The following is a 23,040-nucleotide window of genomic DNA, read 5'->3' as shown; positions in this document are numbered from 1 at the left end:
TTACTTGGGCAGACTTCAGTGCTTTACTCATGCAACTTCCTCTGCGTGGAAGGCCCACGCCACAATTCCTTCTCCAGTGTTCCTTCAAATGTCACATCCTCTGCTTGAATTAGTAATTTCCTGCTCTGTGTTTTCATATTGGCTTATAGCAGAACATACAACCTCAGTGCCAGAAGCAAATTATAAGTAATGGTTGTGTTCTCCCACCCCCAACACCTAGAGCAGGAAAAGTATCTGACTTATTTTTTGTGACACTGAATAGAAGTTGGCCCAATGTACAATAAACTGTATTTGCTAAGATGATAGCCTGAATTTACAATAACCCTGAAACTTTAAAAAGAAAGACAGCCAAAACAAAAAACAAACAAAAAAAGACAAGTCACACACACAAAAAAAGAGAGATAACGGAGCTAAATTTTTTTTTTGGCTTTGCCACGGGGCTTGCAGGACCTTAGTTCCCTGACCAGGGATTGAACCCAGGTCCACCATAGTGAAAGTGCAGAGTCCTAACCACTGGATTGCCAGGAAATTCCCCCTGAGTTAAATTTAAATAAAAATCTAGCATCAGAGGTATGGAAGCTTGTGGTCTTTATGTAGAATGTAAAATGTATATAATGAATTACTAGCTGTTTTTAGATGATATAAATTGAATCCCTTGCTTAGGCCTCCCAGAGAGAAAGCTATATATATATTTATTTGTTAAAATTAGTTAAAAATAATATCCTAGACTAGCAGAGGAGAGTCTTCTCTAGAGCACTTCTCTGGGGCAGATTTTTATTTAAAATGTGAATTTGGGATTTTAAAAATAAGTTTTAAAAGTTATTAGGTTCAGGCCAAGATTTCCCAATCCCCTACTTCCACCCTGAATCCCAAATGCTCTGCCTCTGTTACCGAGTAGCACAAAATTGCCAAGGCTGAGTGTTTGTGCCACATATACGGCCAGATGACAGATGCTGCTCCTTGTGTAACAAGGTATTAAACACTTAAATGCATGTGATATGCTAGTTCCGTTGCTTATCCTAATCTGGGTCATCTAATATGTAATTGTAGCGGTCACGGTAATCAATCTTTGTTCTAGGTCCCTTAGAGTCAGTGCAAAGACTCTTATTATCCCCAGTTCTATTTTACTTTTTTATTTTCTTAAAGACTTCACAATGATGTTCAAGTGCAGTAATCTCTCTTTAGGATACAGTGGAGGGCAACGAAAGAATTTGGAGATACTGGATTATTTAAAGTGTAATTTAGATCTCTTTTTCTTCCCCCGCAGAAGTGCAAATTTTTGTGTTTTAAAGAACATTTCAAATTCTGATGTGAGAATATTTTAAAATTTTAAAAAAGAAAAATTTTGTTTTTAATTTTTAAATAAAATGTTAAATAGATTAAAAATTTAAATTAAAAAAGTGAGGTAAAAACATAGCACAGCCATATATATATGTGTGTAATGTAAAAAAAAGGTATCTAAGTCCTATATCTATATATATAGGAAAATTTTCTTTACATTATTGAGGACATCTTTCCTAACTTTCTGTTATCTCCTTCTTAAGGTAACCGAAATGTGCTCCTTTGGCCCAGCCTGAGCATCATTAATTTAGAAAAACATAAATATACACTAGCTTTAAGTATTAGAAGTGAAAGTAATGGGATTTGGATTACATGTAGTATCGCTTTTGTGATGAGCTATTTGAGTACAATAAATTTTAATTGTGCCAATATTGGGAGGGAAAAAAAAAAACCCAGAGCGAACAGCAGGTTTCTGATGACTAGAAACAGTAAGACGACGCTCTCTTGGAATGAAAGACGGCGCTTGCGCTCAGACTCAGTGGGTGCCCGCCCTCCTGCTTTTTCTCCAGCCGCCGTTTCCTCCGCCTTTCGCGCTCTAGCCACCAGGGAAGCCCAGCCTAAGGGAAGCTGGGCCCTGATTGGCTCCTTTGAAAGTCTACGGGCTACCTGATTGGTGGATCCAGGACGCTTTAGCGCGGTGAGTTTGAAACTGCTCGCACTTCTCTTCAAAGCTGGCGCTTGGAAGTCAGGGGAGAGCGCCGCTGACGTGGTAGCCGCCGCTGCTTTCGCCGGGGGATAATAAGCCGGGTAGAGTTGCCGGGGTCAGGGTCATGCCGATGGGGCGTCGACTCGGCAGGGCCGGCGTCGACTCGCGGGCCTCGGAGGGGGAGTATTACGGAACCGGGTGATAATTAAGCGGCTGGGGTCTGCGTGCGGCCAGGCCGGGCCTTCACCTGGGGTCCGGGGCCTGGGCGTGGGAGCGACGCCGGCCGGCTCTAGCGGGAGGCTTGTGGGAGCCCAGCCCCGGCGGGGTTACTCCGGCAGGGCTGGGGTTGCCCTGGCCTTGGTGTTGCAGTCTGGGGTCACGCGGGTGGCTGAGGAGGCTTTCGGGTCCTGACTGAAGCCAAATCCGTGCCTTGGTTGGACGAGGCCGAGCGCTTGCGGAGTGCCAGGCTCGGCCCTCGGCCCTGCAGCTCCCGCCCGTCCGCGGTGCGTCCTGCCCTCGCCTCCGGGGGTGGAAAGCAAGATCGCACCTGGGCCAGGTACCCGCGCCAGTTCCCAATCACAGGCTGTCCCGGAAAACCGATCGGATGAACTACCTTGTGGGCCTTCTCAGGCTTGCCTCTGTGCCCATGACCCTAGACCTTCTAGAGCTTTTAAGAACACTTAGCCAAGGCATAGAACACTAGAGAACTTGAATTTTTTGTTGTTGTTGTCGTCGTCGTTTTTATTTTATGCTTTGTGGTGGTTACATTCTATGGAATTGGCAAAAAGTGGAAATCTAAGACATGCCGACAGTTAGAAACGTGTGTTTTTAAATCCTTTAATCAATTTTTATTTAATACTAAAGTTACCAATGTGCACGTCTTGCTTTCTCTAAAGACCTGGAGGTCTCTGGGTGGATTAAGCCGCTGGCATTTCACATCCTGCCACGGGTAGTACAGGGGGCATTCAAACAGTATGCTGAGGCCGCATCCTTTATTTAAAATAGTTACAACCAGGAAAGGGTGGAAGAGTAAGCTTTGGAATTGGGTTGGTTTTCAGTTATTTGTTTAAAGTGAGCTCAGCAATTTCATCGTGCTTTAGGCGTATTACATCTGGATATTGAAGAAAAGATAATTATCCTAATCGTCCACTGTCATTTGTAAAATTTAAGCATTTTTAAGATGGCCGGGGTAGTGCAACTTTGTTCATTCAAAAAGATTTATCTCTACTTATTTCTGGAATGCTTTTGAAGAAGAATGTGAGAAATATAACTTAAGGGTCAATATAACTTCAGGCTCAGTGACCTTTATATATAGTTTCATCGGTGATGTATTATAAAATGATGCTTTGGGCTGCTGCAGCTATTGTTTCATTGCAAACTTACCAGCCAAGACTTAGGAAGTCTTGAGTATCTGGTTGTCATTTCAGCTCTTTTTTTTTTTTTTTACCATTCTTTGTGATTCAAGTATATGGTTTTTCACTTTGTTCTTGACATTTGTGTGGGGTATAATTAGATTTTATGTGTGGAATTGCACTTTTTCTTTTAGAGTGCTTAGTGATCTTTCCTACCTTACAAAAAGTACCTTGAAACTTTTTGTCATGTTTGTGTTACGTGACTGCTGACAACAGGAGAAAGATTAAAACTGTCACTAGAGCAAGTTGAAACATGTATACTTTCGCTAATGCGTGAGCAGTGTGACCACATTTTAGCTCCTTACTCATGTCTTTAAAAACAAATATTTTTTTAAATTATCTTCATACAAATATAAAGCCGTACAAATTCAGTCAAATAACCTTGTTAAAATATTTGGGTATAACTGTGGCACACACTGGTGTTCCTTAGAAGTGTTACATAAAAAGAACATCTGGGATTTGTTTGGGAAGAATAGGTAAATCCATGTGTGAATTTGAGGGTTAATTTGGAAGAGGCTAAATGTTACACTGGTATAGGATATACAAATATTTCCAATGTTTCAGAAGCTAAGAAGGGTGGGAGAGTCTTTGAGTTCTTTCCCTTCTAACTATTGTTTTAATATAATAGCTAATGTTCATGGAAAATTAATACTGCACTAGGCACTGTGGGAAATGCTTTACTTATAGTATCTCATTAATAACGTAAAAGCACGCTTTGAGTTAGTGACACGTAATCAAATCAGCTTTTCCTCTCATTTTAGGATCTTCCATACCCATTGATTAACTATGGAAGACTATACCAAAATAGAGAAAATTGGAGAAGGTGAGTGGTTTTAATAATATAAAAGGATTTTTAAAAAATGATTTAATGACGCTGTAACATCCTTGACATGAAGACATGTAAATATTCATTAAAATCCAATCTTTGGGACTTCCCTGGTGGCACAGTGGTTGAGAATCTGCCTGCCAATGCAGGGGACACGGGTTCGAGCCCTGGTCCGGGAAGACCCCACATGCCGCGGAGCAACTAAGCCCATGCGGCACAACTACTGAGCCTGCGCTCTAGAGCCCGCGAGCCACAACTACTGAAGCCTGTGCGCCTAGAGCCCGTGCTCTGCAACAAGAGAAGCCACCGCAATGAGAAGCCCACGCACTGCAACGAAGAGTAGCCCCTGCTCGCCCCAACTAGAGAGAAAGCCTGTGCGCAGCAACGACGACCCAACGCAGCCAAAAATAAAAAAATTAATTAACTAATTAATTTTTAAAAATCCAGTCTTTCAGGTACATCTAACAGTATATTAGTGCATTAATACATATGTTCTCTACATAATAAAACACAAAAATGTTCACATTTCAAGAGAATTGAAATTATTCTGACATGTCTCCCCAACAGCCCCCTTCCAATAATCTTACATCCTTCTAATACTAAATGCTTAAAGCAATATTTGTATTTTGAAAACACTATTGATATCTTGTAGGTGTGTTGGGAAGGGTGTTAGGGCAGTGGAATTATGTGCTTTACTTCTAAATACTTCTGCATATATACTCTGAAGTTCTAGTCAGGGTCATGCATTTCATTTGGTGGTTAAATGTCTCCTTAATGTCTTCTGATTTAGAATTGTCCCCCTGACTTTTCCCCTTTGACATTGAGCTTTTGACAGCCCAATTCATTTCTTAAATATATCCAGACTTTTCTTATTTCAATTATTACAAAGTTGTTCTCTGGTTTCTTCTGAATAACAAAAATCTGAGTGTTGTTACATTAGTCTTGGAACTCCTTCCTGCCTTAAGGAAATGTCTTTTTTTTTTTTTTTTTTTTTTTTTTTTTTTTTTAAATTTTATTTATTCATTTATTTATTTATTTATTTATTTTTGGCTGTGTTGGGTCTTCGTTTTTGTGCGAGGGCTTTCTCTAGTTGCGGCAAGCGGGGGCCACTCTTCATCGCGGTGCGCGGGCCTCTCACTCTCGCGGCCTCTCGTTGCGGAGCACGGCTCCAGACGCGCAGGCTCAGTGGTTGTGGCTCACGGGCCTAGTTGCTCCGCGGCATGTGGGACCTTCCCAGACCAGGGCTCGAACCCGTGTCTCCTGCATTGGCAGGCAGACGCTCAACCACTGCGCCACCAGGGAAGCCCAGGAAATGTCTTTTTAGATTGTAGAGAACATAGCTATATCCATGATGTGGAACCTTAGCTGGCATTTAGTAGGCACTCTGTAAACATTTGTTGATCAAGGGTTTTTCTCTTTACCGTTCAGTCTCCATAACTTGTCCATATCAAACATTTTAAAATTTTATAATGCTTAGTTCATTTCAGAGCGCATACCTTGTATGTCACAAATAATTTTTGGTAATTAACCAGTGGAATCACTGTGCTCTGTTTAACTAGAGCTCTATTCCAGTAGTTCATTGAGAAGTGATATGGTTCAAAAAGAGTCAGAAGAGAGACATAGAGCACTTGTGATGTCTAAAACTCAATTCAGTACATATCAAGGAACTTAACTGGTGGCACAGTGGTGAAGACTCTGCGCTCCCAATGCGGGGGCCCCGGGTTTGATCCCTGGTCAGGGAACTAGATCACACATGCATGCCTCAACTGAGAGTTTTCAAGCCACAACTAAGGAGCCCACGTGCCACAACTAAGGAAACAGCAAGCTAAAACTAAGAGTGCAACCAAATAAATAAATAAATATATTTTTTTAAATGCATATCTAGTGTTTGCTATAAGTTAATCAGTGGTTGTTATGAGTAAATTTTAGAACCAGGTGAATGTTGTACACTTGAGGGAGAGGTAAGCATACTTAAAAAAAAAAGTTCTGAATTTACCATTAACAGTTTCTTTGACTATATTATGCAAATGACTGGTCTTCCTGAGTGGGATCCACTCCAGGATCACTGTCAATGTCAATATTGACATTGTTGCTCATTATCTGAAGCCCATATATCAGAATCAGTGTCCTCAACTTCCAAATGGACGTGAGGCTTTCTGCTATATAGTAGATGATATGAGCTTGAATAGATCAAATATTTAATAAAATATTTTATCCTCATTCTTTTCTAGATGAGGATTGTTGACTATATATTTGAAGTGTATGAAGCACTCTATATGAAGTTTTCTGAAAGTGTCACAGTGATTCCTGTTAGTAATATTTCCTGAGCCCAAATCTTTACACTGTATTTTATGCCTACCTTGTTGCCAGGTAGGATATTTGACAGGAGATACATTCCAATCTGCAAACGATCCTTCTTCTCTAAAATGTGCTGGAAAATTACTGGTAATTTAAATGTATGGGAAACCTGTGATGACTATATGAATTCTCTAAACTACAGACATAATAGGTTTTAGTTACCTTCAGTGTTGTTTTGGAAGTGATGAGGGTATAATGATGACTAAGATGCTTCCTACCTGGCCACAGCAGACATTTCTATCATGTGACACCTTATGGGATTCAGTCATTTTTAAAATCTTTTTTAGTTTGTGGAGGTTGTCACATAGCAGACACTTTGTCTATTTCAGGTACCTATGGAGTTGTGTATAAGGGTAGACACAAAACTACAGGTCAAGTGGTAGCCATGAAGAAAATCAGACTAGAAAGTGAAGAGGAAGGAGTTCCTAGCACTGCAATTCGGGAAATATCTCTATTAAAAGAACTTCGTCATCCAAATATAGTCAGGTATGGTGTAATATCTGAATTTGAGTCATTTTCCGCATACTATTTCAAATGTGAATTTCATTGTGGAAACTTTTATATTTGCTTAATTTCTGGTCTAACCTTGCTGAGCTGACTAGAACCTTACTATTTTTGTTCATTGAGAATGCTGGGCATAGAAAAAAAGAGGCTGGTAAAGCAGGAACAGTTAGAGGAACTTGGTGATAAAGATTAGTAGTGGGGGCTGGAAAATCAGGGTAAACTGGTCACGGGAGAAAAGGAAGTCCTTTTCACAGAGCTTTGACACTGCTCCCACTCAGAGCTCTGATGCTTAAAGACTCCTTAATCAGAGACCTGAGACAGTTAGATAGGTCAGATGAAGATAAAGCTTTCCTTTCTAAGTATTTGGACTGGCATCTTTCCAAATTAGGATTTAACTGCATTTTTCTGGGGGCGAGAGATAGTGAGCAACTAGTAAGGTCAGATACTGCTCTAAGGTTTGTTTCTATTATTTACCTCAATGGAAAGACAAGCTCTGAGCAACAAGCAGTCAACCTAGAAACGTTCTTCTGGAGTAGAAGCCGCTTGCCACTTAGCGCCTAATATAATATGACTTAATTTTCAATTGCTGCCCTGAGGTTCCTTTCTCAAATTCTAGTTTAGTGCTACAGTTTTCACCACTAGGGAAGCTACCCCCTCTTCTTTCCCAAAGCAGGATAGTAAGATTTCTTATGGCCCTGCTTTATGTAACAGCAACTGTGAAATGTATAGGTCAAAAATGTTAGAGTTTTAAATTTTCATATAATTATTTTATTCTTCAGTCTTCAAGATGTGCTTATGCAGGATTCCAGGTTATATCTCATCTTTGAATTCCTTTCCATGGATCTCAAGAAATACTTGGATTCTATCCCTCCTGGTCAGTTCATGGATCCTTCACTTGTTAAGGTAAGAATCTTGCCTAATTTTATTAGTATTTTCCCACTGTGAATGTAAAGTGTTTACTCTGTAGAAGTCCTTGTGTTTCATGAAAATGTGCTTGGAAAAAGTGTTAGAAAGTAGAACAAGGGAGAAAAGAATATTTTGTTTTCTCCCACACAGTTAGTCTATGGGTTAGGTTGTTAATGGTTACCCATTTTATTACTAGATAGTGCTTCTAGTTGTAAAGTGAAAAGTAGTGCCTGAGATAACATAAAAGTAATAAGTACATATTACATTGTTGGAAGCTAGGATATTCTGGTCTTTATTTGGCAGTCAGGTACGTGTAAAACAAAGTAGCAAAAGCCTGGGGCAGGGTGATGGTGGCAGGCGGTTTCATTTTATTCTGGTTTTGAATATATTTTGGTTAATTTATTTTAGACATTAAATTTCATTTAAATTTTAAATGTGTTATTATCCTTACACCATCTCTACCAAACCTCTCCTCAGAGGTAGGCATTCTTTTTTTTTTTTTTTTTAATATCTTTACTGGAGTATAATTGCTTTACATTGCTGTGTTAGTTTCTGCTGTATAACAAAGTGAATCAGCTATACGTATACATATATCCCCATATCCCCTCCCTCTTGCGTCTCCCTCCCACTCTCCCTATCCTACCCCTCTAGGTGGTCACAAAGCACTGAGCTGATCTCCCTGTGTAGCCATTGTTTTATTAGTAATCTTAGAGATACTCATATGTCAACTTTGTATGTGTATATACATATACTGTTTTTATTAAAATGGGATTTTATATATATATATATATATATATATATATATGCATTACTTTCCGTTTTTCTATGTAAAACATTATTCGACCATAGGTCTACCTGTCTTTCTAATTTTTCTTTTTTTTTTTTTTTTTTACTCAGAAACATTATTTATTTTTGACATCCATCTATATCTTAACGTAACTGTAATGAGTATTCCTTGTAATATCACCTCGTAGGGAAATCCCCACTATGATTTTTCCTTCAATTCCATTTTGTTCAAGATGTCTTCCTAATTTTTGATACAGTTATGTAAACCAGTTCCACACTGGTGGACATTGAAATTGTTTTCCAGCTTGGTGATTCATGCCCTTATGATCAGTGCTGCAGTGAATATCTTTATATCTTCATATACCTCTTTATAGGATGGATTCTCACAGGTGGAATCAATGGGTTGAAGATGTTTATTTACACTTAAAATCTTGATAGAGAGTGCCATTTGCCCTCTAAAAAATTAGAGCAATTTACTCTTAAACATCATGGTGTGTATTTTCTTTTAATACCTCACTGTCGAAACTTGTTTTTATCAATCTTTTTGATAATAATCTATTATGTGAAAAAGACTAATATCATTTTGCATGTCATTTAACATTTTTTCATTCCTTAGACATTTTATAAACAGCCTATACATATTCTTCACTGATGATTCTGTTAGGATATTTTTTCACTGGTTTCTAAGAGCCTCTTATCTGTAACATGTTGATAATAGTTCTTTTATTCCTTTTTTTTTGTCTTTTGATTTGTTAATGGAGTACGCCGTTAGTAATTTTTATAATTTAACAATCTTGTGCATGACTTTTGGACTTTGAGATTTTTTATGTCTTATTTAAGTCTTCCTCACTCAAAGATCACATGTATTAGAACAATACATGACAATGTTTCTCTAGTAGTTCTAGTAGATAACCCCCACCCCCTACTTTTGTCTTAAATTCTAGATAGATCAAAGGTTTATTTTGGTGTAAGAACGAGGGTTCTTAATTTTTTTCCAAATGGCTAGCCAGTTGTTCCAACTGATTGATTTTATGTATTTTATAATTTTGAACTTTATAAGTCAATACTGTAACTATGTATATTTTCTATTTCTGTAATATCCATGTTGCTTCAAATGCCAATTACATTGTGTTGGCAACAAGTATCTTATTAAAACACTTCTCTGAACTTACCAAACAGCATTTTGCGATAATTGTATCTCTTTAAATACACAGTCATAATATTCTCTTTGTTGTTTCTTTTGGAGTCTGTGACCAATGTCTCCAAAGAGGAAATGAATATGTAAAGATAAAAGGCTGAAATGGAAAAGACTAACCTTATTCAAGGCAGAAATAGAGTTGCTATAATTATATAAAACAAAAGTTTAAGAAAATTTCTATATAGAAAACTAACTTATGACTTAAGAATTAGGGACCAAAATAAGTAAAAGAAGAATAAGTGAGTTCATAAAGATGTGCCCATAAGGTGAATATCTTTGTCATAAGTATACAAACATGATACCTTATATAAATGGGCTTCCCACCCCCAAATACTTCCTGTTAGTCTCAAATGGCCTCAGAACTTTTTGGTAAATTGTTTATTTCTCCGCATTATAATCTCTTATGTCTTTGAAAGAAAGCCACCAAGATTATTTATAAAATCGTTAAATGGTATGGTTAAGTTTCTAACTTATGGTTCCTTCTTCCAGAGTTATTTGTACCAAATCCTACAAGGGATTGTGTTTTGTCACTCTAGAAGAGTTCTACACAGAGACTTAAAACCTCAAAATCTATTGATTGATGATAAAGGAACAATTAAACTGGCAGATTTTGGCCTTGCCAGAGCTTTTGGAATACCTATTAGAGTATATACACATGAGGTATGGTTTTTGGTGCTTTTGTTAAGTGTGATTGCTGGATTGTTTTCTATATTCTTTAAGTCAAGAAAGAAATACTCAATCAGAAAGATTTCCACTCTGTGCCAGTATCGGTTTATTGCCTCTCTGCTCCAAAGTCATCCTTCATTGCCTGCTATGTGAAAATGTATCTGGAACCTTTTGAGTATTTTTCTTTTGCCAGTTGCTGTGATGTTACTCTTTGACAGTAGAGGGTGCTGGAGAGGCATTACAGGAAGGCGTCATTATTCTTACTAGTCAATCTCTGAATCTTCCAATCCTCTGTTGTAGTTACTAATCCTTTACAGTAAACTTTCCCCATTCAGATTACCATGAGATTTCTGTCTCTTGATTGGATCCTCTCTTGAAACAATAAGATTGGTTAAAAGACAGGTTTTGTTGCTTAAGTGCTACTATTTCAGATGCATTTAGAAGCTTCTAAATATAACCAAGTTTTGTCTGTGTTATATTGATGACTTGGCATTTTGTTTGCTATTTCTGGAGGGAAAGGGAATGTTGACTCACATAGTTAAGGATTATTGGGAAACCTTGTCTTCCGTGGAGTTGTCTACCCTTCTGCCCAAAGACTTCCTCCAGATCAAAACTTAATGACAGTGCTGATCCGGTCAGATGTCTTGGCTTCTTTTAATTATTCCTTTTTATCATTTTTCCCATGGCTCTATAAATAAAGATTATTTGGTTTCCATTGGCTTAAACATATGCCACTGACCTCCAGTGTGATAAATTAGATATGCTAAAGTAGTAGATTGGTGCTAGACCACTAATAAACTGTTGTTTGACTTAGTTGTGATTTCAGCATGTAATCGGTACATGCACTTGTACAGTGTCAACCCCAAATCCATTAGCATTGGGCTTTTTTTTTTTTTTTTTTTTGTAAGTGAAGGCTATCTTGACTATTTTGATGCTCGCATTTTAATGATTTGAAAAGACTTGGTGTGCTTTTTTCTTTTCCCCCCTAATGGATATAGCTTAGAAATACTTCATTATTTATCTAACATTTAGTATTGTGTATAGTTAATTGACTTTTAAACACTATTATCAGAGGCAATCAAGCAGCATTCTGAAGGACAGTCCTAATGAAATAGAAATGTTTACATTTAGGTAATTTAACATGCCACATTTATTCCAAGTAAGATATTTTCTTTGTAATAGGTAGTAACACTCTGGTATAGATCTCCAGAAGTATTGCTGGGGTCAGCTCGCTACTCAACTCCAGTTGACATTTGGAGTATAGGTACCATATTTGCTGAATTAGCAACTAAGAAACCACTTTTCCATGGGGATTCAGAAATTGATCAACTCTTCAGAATTTTCAGGTATTTTTGTTTTATACTTGAGCTATTAAGAACTTTTAAATTAACGTGTATATAGCAAGAGTTATGTTTATACTTTCACCGCAAGTTTTTGTTTTGCTGTGGCTTTTTAGAGCTTTGGGTACTCCCAATAATGAAGTGTGGCCAGAAGTGGAATCTTTACAGGACTATAAGAATACATTTCCCAAGTGGAAACCAGGAAGCTTAGCATCCCACGTCAGAAACTTGGATGAGAATGGCTTGGATCTGCTCTCGGTAAGGAATGCCCTTTACATTGACTTTAACACCGTGCATGATTCTGAATGTACTTAATTCTTTCTTTCACATAGGAAATAGGAAGAAAACCACCGTATACTGAGCCAGGCACATAACTATCATGTCTGTTATGTTTATTGCCGAAGCGAGCACATTACTAGCTCCATTTTAGATACGCAAAACACTAGTGGTTTTGAGAGGAGGATTTGGCATTTGTTCACTTTTTTTTTTAATATAAATTTATTTATTTTTTTGGCTGCATTTGGTCTTCGTTTCTGCGCGTGGGCTTTCTTTAGTTGCGGCGAGCGGGGGCTACTCTTTGTTGCGGTGCGCGGGCTTCTCATTGCGGTGGCTTTTCTTGTTGCAGAGCACGGGCCCTAGGCGCACGGGCTTCAGTAGTTGTGGCTCGCAAGCTCTAGAGCTCAGGCTCAGTAGTTGTGGCGCACGGGCTTAGTTGCTCTGCGGCATGTGGGATCTTCCCAGACCAGGGCTCGAACCCGTGTCCTCTGCATTGGCAGGCGGATTCTTAACCACTGCGCCACCAGGGAAGCCCTTGTTCACTTGTTTTTAATCTGATAGGTAGCTGTAGATACTCTGAAGGAGAGGATGAGGTTAATAAACCTTTAAGTTGCGGACTTGGAGTGGCCTTCCTCTCCAGCTTTTTTGTCTCAGTATTTACTGCTTTTTAGTTTAGACACAGTCGTTTTAGTTTTTAAAGTCTTTACTGCATGAAATCCCATTTCTCACTTTGCCTCGTTTCCACATCAGACCGGTTAGCAGAAGGACGAATGTAGTTCTTAAAACCTTTCCCGTCTGTAACGTTGCTGTTCCCAACTAAACAGTTGTGTTCTTTAAAAACAAAGCAAAAAAAAAATTTGTTAGGATAAAAAATTGTCCTAGACCTGCCTCAGGAAATTTGTTTTAGAACAGTATTTAAATACTGAGATTTTCTTTTCTTTTCTTTTCTTTTTAAATTTATTTTTAAATTTATTTTTATTTATTATTTGGCTACATTGGGTCTTCGTTGCTGCACGCGGGCTTTCTCTAGTTGCGGTGAGCGGGAGCTACTTTTCATTGCGGTGCGCGGGCTTCTCATTGCAGTGGCTTCTCTTGTTGCAGAGCACGGGCTCTAGGCGCACGGGCTTCAGTAGCTGTGGCGCGCAGGCTCAGTAGTTGTGGCTCGCAGGCTCTAGAGCGCAGGCTCAGTAGTTGTGGGGCACAGGCTTAGTTGCTCCACGGCATGTGGGATCTTCCCGGACCAGGGATCGAACCTGTGTCCCCTGCATTGGCAGGCAGATTCTTAGCCACTGCACCACCAGGGAAGTCCAATACTGGGATTTTAGAAGGGACTAGTTTTTATGAATCTCAGGTACTGTGATTGCAAAAAAAAAAAAAAGGATTTTGACAGGTTACTAAACAAAGGAAAAAATCTACTGCTATATCATCATACACATGTTCTAACTGATCTTTGGGCCCCTTCACAATTTATAAATCATGCCACCAAATTCAGCTTAGAGTTCCCAAATGCTTACAAGTGCAGTCCAAGATCCTTTACTGCCACTCAGATATTTTGTACATTAATATTGATGATAAGATGTAAAAGGCCTTCTATATTCCTGGCCCAGTCTCTCTTTTTAACTTCCATGATTCTTGAACATGAAGAATTTCACTTTAGTTAACGAAATGAAAATCGTACTGTCAATCATGGTTCCTTGGTGTAGCCAGTATTGACATCTTGGACTGGCTCCTTCTTCGCTGCTGGAGGCTGTCCTGTACATTGTAAGCTATTTAGCAGCATCCCAGCCCTCTGTCCCATAGGTGCCATTAACACATGCCCCCCAGTTGTGACAACCCCAGGTGTCTCCACACATTGCCAGATGTCCCCTGAGGGGCAAAGTCTCACCAAGTTGACAGTCACTGCTGTAAATCATAAGTCGGTCTTGGTTTCAAGTTTCAGCTTTATCACTCTTAAACTCTATGAACTTGGGCAGGTTCCGTAACCTCTCTGAGCCTCAAAGTTCTTATTTGTAAAGTGGGACTAATTCCTACCTTTTTTTGTGAGGATTAAGTAACATGAAACGTACAAAGCACTTAATAGAGTGCTAGCTATATAATGAGAGCTCAAATGGTAACTAGATAGTAAAAGTATCTCTGGGTCTGCTTATTGATTTAGTTTTCTTTAAGATTAATAATATTTCATTAAGATAAATTTTAACTTTATTCGGCCTTTTCTGTTAATGTGTAAATAAACTTCAATACTAGGTTGTCTGACCATATTCATTTAGTGACTCATTTAAACTATGTTTATAACACATTGCAGTCTGGTTTTGTTTTTATTTGGAACTTGCTGGAAACTACATTAGACACCTCTATAGTTAATTGCCACCACTTCAGGAATGCTGTAAATAACTCAGAGGGCCATTTAATTCTCAAAGTAAATATAATTAACTAGATAATCTTTCTTAAATTTATGCCTTGGTTTTAAAGCTATCTGAATGCTTGTGTCTTAAACCATAATTTATAGCAAAAAGAGGTTATCAAGATATCTATGATTTAAGGAATAGATTATTTAGAGCTAGGGGGTGAAGTAGGACATTTATGTGGTTTGGTATTAAACTGACAGAAATGTTCATTTAGTAGTTTTTCATTAAAATTATTAGCTTATGGCTTATTGGTAGAAAAGTAAGGCTCTTTGGAGATTTTTTTAAATGGTTTATTTCTTAAATAACCTTTTAAAAAATCTTTTTCCTCCCACAGAAAATGTTAGTCTATGATCCTGCCAAACGAATTTCTGGCAAAGTGGCACTGAATCATCCATACTTTAATGATTTGGACAATCAAATTAAGAAGATGTAGCTTTCTGACAGAGTTTCCATGTGTTGTGTCGAGAACAGATAGCTGTATTTTTACTGTTAACTGTTTTTGTCTTGTGTATTTTTCTTTTCTTTGTTGTAAAACTTAAGCTGTGCCTCATCTTCTGATTTCAAAAGTGTAACTTAAAAATGTAAATACTGTTCTATATGAATTTAAATATAATAATTCTGTATATGTTTGTAGATCCCACCGTAACAACTATTTGTTACTATAATAAAACTATATAAATGTAGTATTGATGTCAGGAATTGGGAAAAATTTGAGTTAGCTTAAATCATCTAAAATCCTACAGCAGTCTGCTTTTCCTGTAGTTGGAAATACTAAACTTTAGGAAAGTGTGCCTGGTTGAAAATTCATAATGCTTTGAAGTATTTTTATGTTCTGAATGTTTAAATTTTCTTGTCAGTTTCTTGCCATGTGGTAATTCTACAACCTGCCTAAAGATGAATATTTTTCTACTGGTATTTCAATTCGTGACCTAAATGTTTAGGCATTCAGATGAGAAAACTATCCAGATTTGAGAACTGATGCTTAAATTTAGAGAGGTTTTTAGTAAACTTATAAAACTAACATTAGCGTATGCCAAAGTTTGCTAAGTTTTACAGTCAGAGATTAAGGGCTGTCCACAGCAGGGGAGAACAGTTTAGAAAATTTATGAGCTATCCTATTTTTAGGTAGGTTATGAAAGTTATTTGTCTGAGTGAATTCTTGTGCCTTGGTCAGAGGTAATAACTATACAAGGAGTTGCTTATCTTGGCTTTCAAGCCTGACTTTAAAACTCGGTTTGTAAATTTTGACATAGTTTAGTTTATTAGCAGCCTTCTTAGAAGGTTCTAATGTAAAATTATTTAGCTAAAATCACTAGCTTTGGGAATTGTTTAATTAATAATGCTGCTCATTGTGATTTTTACCTGTAAGCAGGCTAATTTATTTGTTATAGCCAAGAGAAATGTCTCTAAAAATAGTTTTATCATTTTTAGTGTACATCTATCCATTGTCTGCCCATATACTCTATTTTTCCTCCTGGTTACTTATGGCTAGAATGGGCATTCTTGTGTGACTGATCCAGTTGACTGAATATGTAATGGGTGATCTGCCTAATCTTGTTGTCTTAGAATTTTTGCACTTGAGGAGAAAGGATAGGTCACTTTCTTTGGTGACAGGGCTTATAAGGTGAGAGGTTTGGTGGCCTTGTTCTAGGTCCTTTGGCGGAAGCCAGCCTGCAGTAAGGGAATGCAGAGCTTGGAAGTCATTTGAGGTCATACTGTGGAGAGATTTCATGGCGGGAATTTGTTAAATGAAAGGTCACACCAAAGATTTAATTGAGATGGTGAAATGGTGTATCTACAGAATTGTGTTCTCTTACCTGTGAAGTGAAGTACTGAAGTGAGTCTACTTTTCAAATTGTGCATTGCAGCCCTTTAGCGGTTCAGGATCAGCATTAATCAATGATACCCTTCCCCCCCGCCCTCCCCCCCGAAATTATCGGTGTGTCTTATATAATTATTTCTTGGTATTTTTGTTCCAATAATATATAGATGCACTGGTGTCACCAATGTTTGGGGCCTTGTGGACTTGGTAGCAGCAGCACACATCCTCACTGGTATTGTTCCTTGCCGTCTAATTGTTTGAAAAGTCAGTAATTCATCAATTGAGAACCTACTTAGTGGACCAGGGAAATGAGATGGTAGAACACTGCCAACAGTTGCTGTAATGAGTGACCCCCCTTCCGTCCTGCTCCAGCTATCTGTGTAGTCCCGTGTAAAGTGTTTACGGCAGCTTCAGTGACTGCGTGAAGAGCTACTGAATTGGGTCCTTATCTCATGCATATTTTTACATTGGCTTGTGCTGTGGTGCTTCTGATTCATTTTAAAGTGGATCTTTTCCCTGAGCCAATAGTTCTTCTATTTGTTGTGTGCTAGAAACACCTGAGACTAATTCTGGTCCTACCCTGAACAATTCTGAAATTGAAAATTTGTCTCTTTTCAAAATTTCCCCAAGGTGATTCTGATGTAGCCAGTTACCACCAGTTGGTGGTGAGTTTAACAACTTTGGACCGACATTTAGTTTTAGTTGTCTTAAACCTTCATGTCATCTTGCATTACCTTTAACTTGTTCTATTTCTGTTTCAGGCTGTACCCTTTAGTGAGGGGAGAGGGTTGTATATTTCATCACCAATAGAAGACTTCCATATACTGTGACAATTTCTCTATCTTCTCATTGTCCGTAAGCTTTAGAGAAGGGTTTTTTGTTGTTGTTGCTGTTAAAGTTAAAATATATAGGCAGTAATGGTGCAAAGAAGTTAATACGTAATTTGTAGTAAAATCTTACTAATTTATATGTGGACATGGCATATGTGAATTAAATGTTTGAAAAAAAATGATAGTGTTTTAGAGTTAATAAAAGGTCTTTTGGGGACTTGGATTAACATACTAAAATAGTTTTTAATTAGTAAAAAATAATTTTTAAAGTACTTAAGGAGACTTGAAAGTTCTACTAGGTGGAATACACTTCCACTTTAGTGCCTTTAGCAAACTGTAGTTCATAATAGGTCAACTTCGGTTCCACCCCTTTTAAATCGTTGCCATATTCAAACTGAAGTCAGTGAGGTTCCATAGGACCCTAGGATCATTTTGCATTTTGTGGACAGAGTAGAGACAATTAGAGATGTTTGTGGGCTATGGAGTTAAGAGAGTAGTGGACATTGTTTAAATAAGTCTGGGACAAGATGGATAGAGTATTGAATGATTAAAGGGAAAGCGAGGGATGGAGGGATAAAGGGTGAAAGTCCCTGAAGAGGGAGGTACTTCCGACTTAAAAATAGCATCTAGTAGAAGGCTCAGGTGGGATATTAATGGTACTGACAGGGATTGTAACTTTAGACCCTTTGGAGAAAGGAGTGAAGTATTTGGAAGCAAGACTAGACGTTTTTAGTCCCATGCTGTCATGTAAATATCAAGTTTCTAAGATGCCTTAAAAGCTTCAGAAGAGATGCATTGAGAGTCATAGACTTGTTGAGGAGGAAAAAAGGTATCGCGATACCAGCGTTCCTTAGAATGCTGAATTAGGGTCTCCTGGAGAGCTTATTAAGAGATTTCTGGACCGTCCCCAGAGTGTGATTCAGTACATCCTGCATAGCCACGAATATACTTTCTTAACAAGTTCCCAGGTGATGATTCTGATGGTCCAGGGACCACACTTTGAGAATCACTGCCTGGGTAGCTCTCAGAACTCTAGAGAACTGAACAGAAACCTAGCTATTTGGTCAGCTTATTTGTAGAGGAAGCACAGAAGTGCAGAAGGAGAAACTGACCTAGAGCCAGGCATACATTTAGAGGTTGAACTGGAATTCGAACCTAAATCTTCCATTGTCATTGAGAATTGAGAAAAGTGAACGGTGTAATGTAAAGATTCCAGTTTTAGAGCCATATTGGAGCTTGGTTCCCAGTTCTGCCAATTCTGTCTGTAGCCTTGGATAAGTCACTCAACATCTCCGAATCTATTTCCTCAATTGCACAATGGAGATAATAAATGGGATTTATTTATATAAATACATAGGATTGTAGGATTGTTGTGAGGGATGTAGATAGGGCTGCCAGGCATCATGCATGTATTATATATAGTACATGTCTTGTCAGAATGCCCTAAATATTCTTTTTTCAATACATTACAAAAATTGAGCAGTCAGAGCTATTTTTCTGCCACAGTAATTGGTGCTTAAATCTGTTAAACGGCAACACAAGGTGCCCTAGATGGGGAATATGGGTAAAGTTCCTGGCACACGGTAATTCCTTTCTCCTTTGAAGTCTCAGCACTTTTTTCTTATATTACCTCTTCTGGCACTTTTACTTTCTCCCTTACTAAATTCTAAGTCCAGTGAGGGCTGGGGCCATGTCTTGTTCTTTCATCCTCACAGCCCTTGGTCTAGAACCTCAAGCATTAGACACGATCCCAGCCCTTTAAGGTTGCTCAAAGGTTATGGCGCCTCCCCTTCAATAACAACTGAACATCTGTAGTGAGCAGCTTACTGTGCTTTCCATACATTCCCTGTCTTTCCCAGCAACCTTGTAAGGGAGTGGGCAACATTACCTTACAGATGGTGACACTAAGATGCGTTGAGCGTAAGTAATTTGCCGAAGGTCTCAAGGCTAGTAAACGCTGGAGCAAGGATCTGGGGGCTCTCTGGCTTCACACTGTTCTCTTCCCATGGCATCATGTTGTTTCCCACAATAAACCGCTAAAGTGAACGTGTGTTTAGTTCCTAAAGCTTAAGAAGAAAGAACCTGAAGAAGGCAGGCAACTCCTAAAGCCAGCGCAGCCCAGGTGCCAAGGAGCAGCCAGCTCAGGGGTGTGCAAACCAGGCCTCATGGGCCCGCAGGCCCCTCATTAGCACCGAAGCTCCTGAGACCTCTGCCTCAAGGCTGAAAGGACCAAGGTGAGAGAGTTTGCAGTCCAGTTCATTTTCCTGTCCCATTTTAGGTAGCACTGTCTCCTTTTATCACACTGCACGTGGTCCTCTTCTTGAGCTCCTTAATTCTGGCTCCTTGTTCATACGGATGACCCAGAATGGATCAGTGCGGTAAACCATAACCCGACCTTTATAAACAAACAAACAAACAAATAAACTGTAACCCAGCAGCAGTAATTGGTCCAGGGGTGGGCAAACGATCTGAACAAGGCCCATGAGGGTCCTTTTTGCTACGGAAACCTCGAGAGAATGAAGTCGTCTTTCTGCTGATTGTGCCAAACTGGGGTGACATGGCTGGAAGCCTGAGGCATCTCCCGCATTCTGCCGAACTGGCTGAGCCAAGAAAGTGATGAATAGAGAAAGACTCTCAGGAGTTTGATGTCCCTGGTTCCGGCGGGGCTGCCTTAGCATTTGGAGCTACCCACTATCCCTTGTGGGTGTAGGAGTGGTGGGTTGTTTATTCTTTTTTGCTTAATCTTGTTTGAGCTGGGGTTCTGTCATTTCAACCCCAAAGAGCCACAGTTGTCAATACCAAGATAACACTTGGATAAATAATCCTAAAGGAACCCCCAACTTTAAGCACCCTCATAGTTATAAACCCTTACATAGTTAAATATCTTCCTTTAAAAGCACTTTATTTCTCATAATTATTGTTTTCACTGCAGCTTCTAGTATTGGTTGTGTAGAATGGTACTGATATAGATGTATTCCTATTGACCTTTCAAAGAACCTACAAACATTTTTGAGGAATGCTTACATATGTGTACCTACTCTTTACCAGCCAGGAATAGAAATCTGCAGCATTTATTTCTATGGGCAGTCATGCCTTTCCTTGAGATAGGATTTCAAAACCATGCTATACTTTTCTGTTAAGGAAATAATGCAATAACAAAAGCAGAACGTTTGGGGAGAATTTGTTTCCTAATGAGTATTAGTAGTTTTTTGTATTTGTAAAGAGCTTTGTAATAATTAAGTGGCCTATGCTATTTCAATAGACAGAAGCTTCCTATACTATAAAAATACCCTTAACTATAAAACCACAAGAATAATTATACCATAAAACATACTTTATAATATGGACAGAAAAGATACATTTCCCAACCGACCATAGCCATTTGTCTTAATGGTTCTGGTATCATGACAGACATATTTATGTGCAAGAAAATACAAATCTATTCTTCATGAACTGCATTCACTGCTTCAAAGATCCAAGTGGGGAGCAGAACATTTGCTCCATCTTAAATCTTCTTGCAAGAATTTGAACATAGTTTTAGAAATGCTTTTTGGCTTCTTGTTTGAATTACTTCTCATGCATAGGCACTAACGGAAAATGGTTCAGAACATAAAAAGATTGCAATTTCCCCGGTGAGCACAAAACATTTTAGACCAGTCAACAGCAATCTGAAGCCACACGGACTGGATGACAAATGCAATGTTATTTATATGTTCAGAGCTCTTAGTTACCCATGCCAACAGAAGGTTCTAGCGGCTTGGATAACCTTAAAGAGCCAACATCTCACCTCCCTCCCCCCAAATTTTGGCATTCACTCTGTGACCCACCCACTTGCAGCAAATCTCATTTCCAAGTTAGTGAAATAAAATTTTAGAATTGAATGGGATCTTGGACATTGTTCAGTTCAATCCTTATTTTCCCAGGGAGGAACCTACAGATTTCAGCAACAGAGTGAGAAACAGAATCTAGGTTTTCTGACTTCCAATTTAAAGAGACTTCTACTCTGTTTTCGATTGCCTCTGACAGTGAAGCTGGGAGTCAGTAATGGCTTCAAGAAAGAAATTATGTATTTTAAGGATAAAATGTGCAGACAGGAGAGAACCCAAGTAAATCAGTGAGGAGAAAATAGAAGTCAGATCAGAGAACGTTGCGTAGATTTTCAGTTGCTAGAAATTAAAAGTGAAATAGCCGACAAGGCAAATAGCACATGCAAGCCAAGCACATTGTAAGTGAGAGGTACTGAGCGTGTTCTTTGCAAGAGCAAAATAGCGATTTTCATTCTCTACTTCCCTTCAGAGTGTAATCGGGGCTTTAACTCAGATGTTACAGGTATTTTTAAATAGTCACATTCTAAAAAAAAAAAAACCAAAAAAGGAAACTGTCCAACTGCAATTTAAGTATGTATCATGTAATAAACATTGTGATGTTAATATTACATATTCATATGGTCTCTGGCACTGGAATAGCTGGCGTATGTATAATAAAGGACAAAGGCAAAGAACTCAGCTTTATCTCTTTTATCCCTTTTCAAGAGAACTATCTCGTGTGTTACCATGTTTGGAATATTTCCTAGCATGGCTGAAAAAGCAAAGAATAAACAGCAATCATTCAGTGTGCCTGATGGCACAAAATGAAGCAGTTATTCACAAACAGAAAACTGGACTTTTGAGCAGATGTTTATTTAAATACAAACATCAACTCCTACTTTTCCTGTTATCTCCAATTATGTGATGCAATATTTTTACCAGAAGAAGCTCTTTTTAAAAACAGCCTTCCAGGGAGTGAATAAACAATACTATATTTGGCTAACAGCTGCTTTTGGAAAATGAGATGTCAGCAAAGCTGAATGTTGTTTAAAGAAAACTAATTATCCAGCTACCTTTGACTTGGATCAGAGTAAATAAAGCACTTCCCTATTTGCACTGAAATGTTTTGTCTAGGAATTAAATATTAGGTATTAGTCAGATATTTCACTTCTTCCATCATTTGCCATGTGGAGCAAATTGCATTTAAGAAGTATCCCTGTGTTTGATTTTGCTGCCAAAACCACGTCAGGTCATCTGGTGCTGCAGAGCCGCTGCTGCTTTGCTGCTTCACCATCCATAGGTTCGTCTGTTTAGTGTAAAGCAGTGTGTTTATGGACACATTGAAACACAGGTGACCTCGTGACACACAGTATGGTGGCCTTTGTGTGAATTTAATTATGCAAATGTCAGTATAAGTGTATGTGTAAGATCACGTATAGAATCTGAAGTAATGGAAATACCACCAGTTTTTGAAAGTTCATTTGAAGGTTGGCAAGCCAAGAGAACTGTAAAACTGGTGTATGCCATTGCCAACTGGCACTTTTGACAGAGAAAACATACCTGCAGACCCTTTGTCAGCATTGTGTCAGCCAGGCTGTGGCTTCCCTGAATTAGAGCTCCTGCAGGTGCCTGTGGTGATGAATCTCCTTACTTTTCTTTTTTTTTTTGGCCACACCTTTGGGCATGTGGGATCCTAGTTTCCCGACCAGGGATCGAACCCGCGCCCCCTGCCTTGGAAGCGCAGTCTTAACCCCTAGACCGCCAGGAAAGTCCTGACTCTCCTTATTTTCACATCGATTGTTTTATAATTTGAAATATTTTTACCTTCTGAGGCAATCTCACCTGAGCACTCATTAAATGGGGGTGACAATGCTAGGGCTGAAAAATAGGCTGAAAATTTGGCATTTTGGAATGAACT

At 38.6% G+C, this 23,040-nt stretch overlaps 1 protein-coding gene across 3 annotated transcripts; it reads left to right on the top strand.

Annotated features, from left to right (window-relative positions):
- Positions 1-1,962: 1,962 nt before the first annotated feature.
- CDK1 (cyclin dependent kinase 1) lies at positions 1,963-21,751 on the top strand. 3 transcript variants are annotated; one of them, XM_082424002.1, is made up of 8 exons: positions 1,965-2,088; positions 4,161-4,222; positions 6,913-7,069; positions 7,867-7,990; positions 10,467-10,637; positions 11,826-11,989; positions 12,100-12,241; positions 14,999-21,751. In XM_082424002.1, the coding sequence occupies exons 2-8, from the start codon at positions 4,186-4,188 to the stop codon at positions 15,095-15,097; spliced, it is 894 nt and encodes a 297-aa protein (XP_082280128.1). In that variant the 5' UTR covers positions 1,965-2,088; positions 4,161-4,185; the 3' UTR covers positions 15,098-21,751. The 3 variants fall into 3 exon arrangements, with proteins under 3 accessions (XP_082280130.1, XP_082280128.1, XP_082280129.1); XM_082424003.1 differs by having other exon boundaries at positions 2,046-2,102; XM_082424004.1 differs by lacking the exon at positions 10,467-10,637 and having other exon boundaries at positions 1,963-2,088.
- The last annotated feature ends 1,289 nt before the right edge of the window (positions 21,752-23,040 follow it).

Source organism: Balaenoptera physalus (assembly GCF_965194825.1).
Source record: "Balaenoptera physalus genome assembly, chromosome: 14".
Taxonomy (NCBI): Eukaryota; Metazoa; Chordata; class Mammalia; order Artiodactyla; family Balaenopteridae; genus Balaenoptera; species Balaenoptera physalus.
Note: the sequence above shows the minus strand (reverse complement) of the source record. Positions and strands in the feature narration are given on the sequence as shown.

What these genes read in the sequence shown, in the direction of transcription:
- CDK1 (XM_082424002.1), top strand. Translation starts at nt 4,186, where the DNA reads ATGGAAGACTATACCAAAATAGAGAAAATTGGAGAAG. An exon ending in TGGATCCTTCACTTGTTAAG is followed by an intron (nt 7,991 to 10,466) that starts GTAAGAATCTTG and finishes TCCTTCTTCCAG; the next exon opens with AGTTATTTGTACCAAATCCT. An exon ending in ATGGCTTGGATCTGCTCTCG is followed by an intron (nt 12,242 to 14,998) that starts GTAAGGAATGCC and finishes TTCCTCCCACAG; the next exon opens with AAAATGTTAGTCTATGATCC.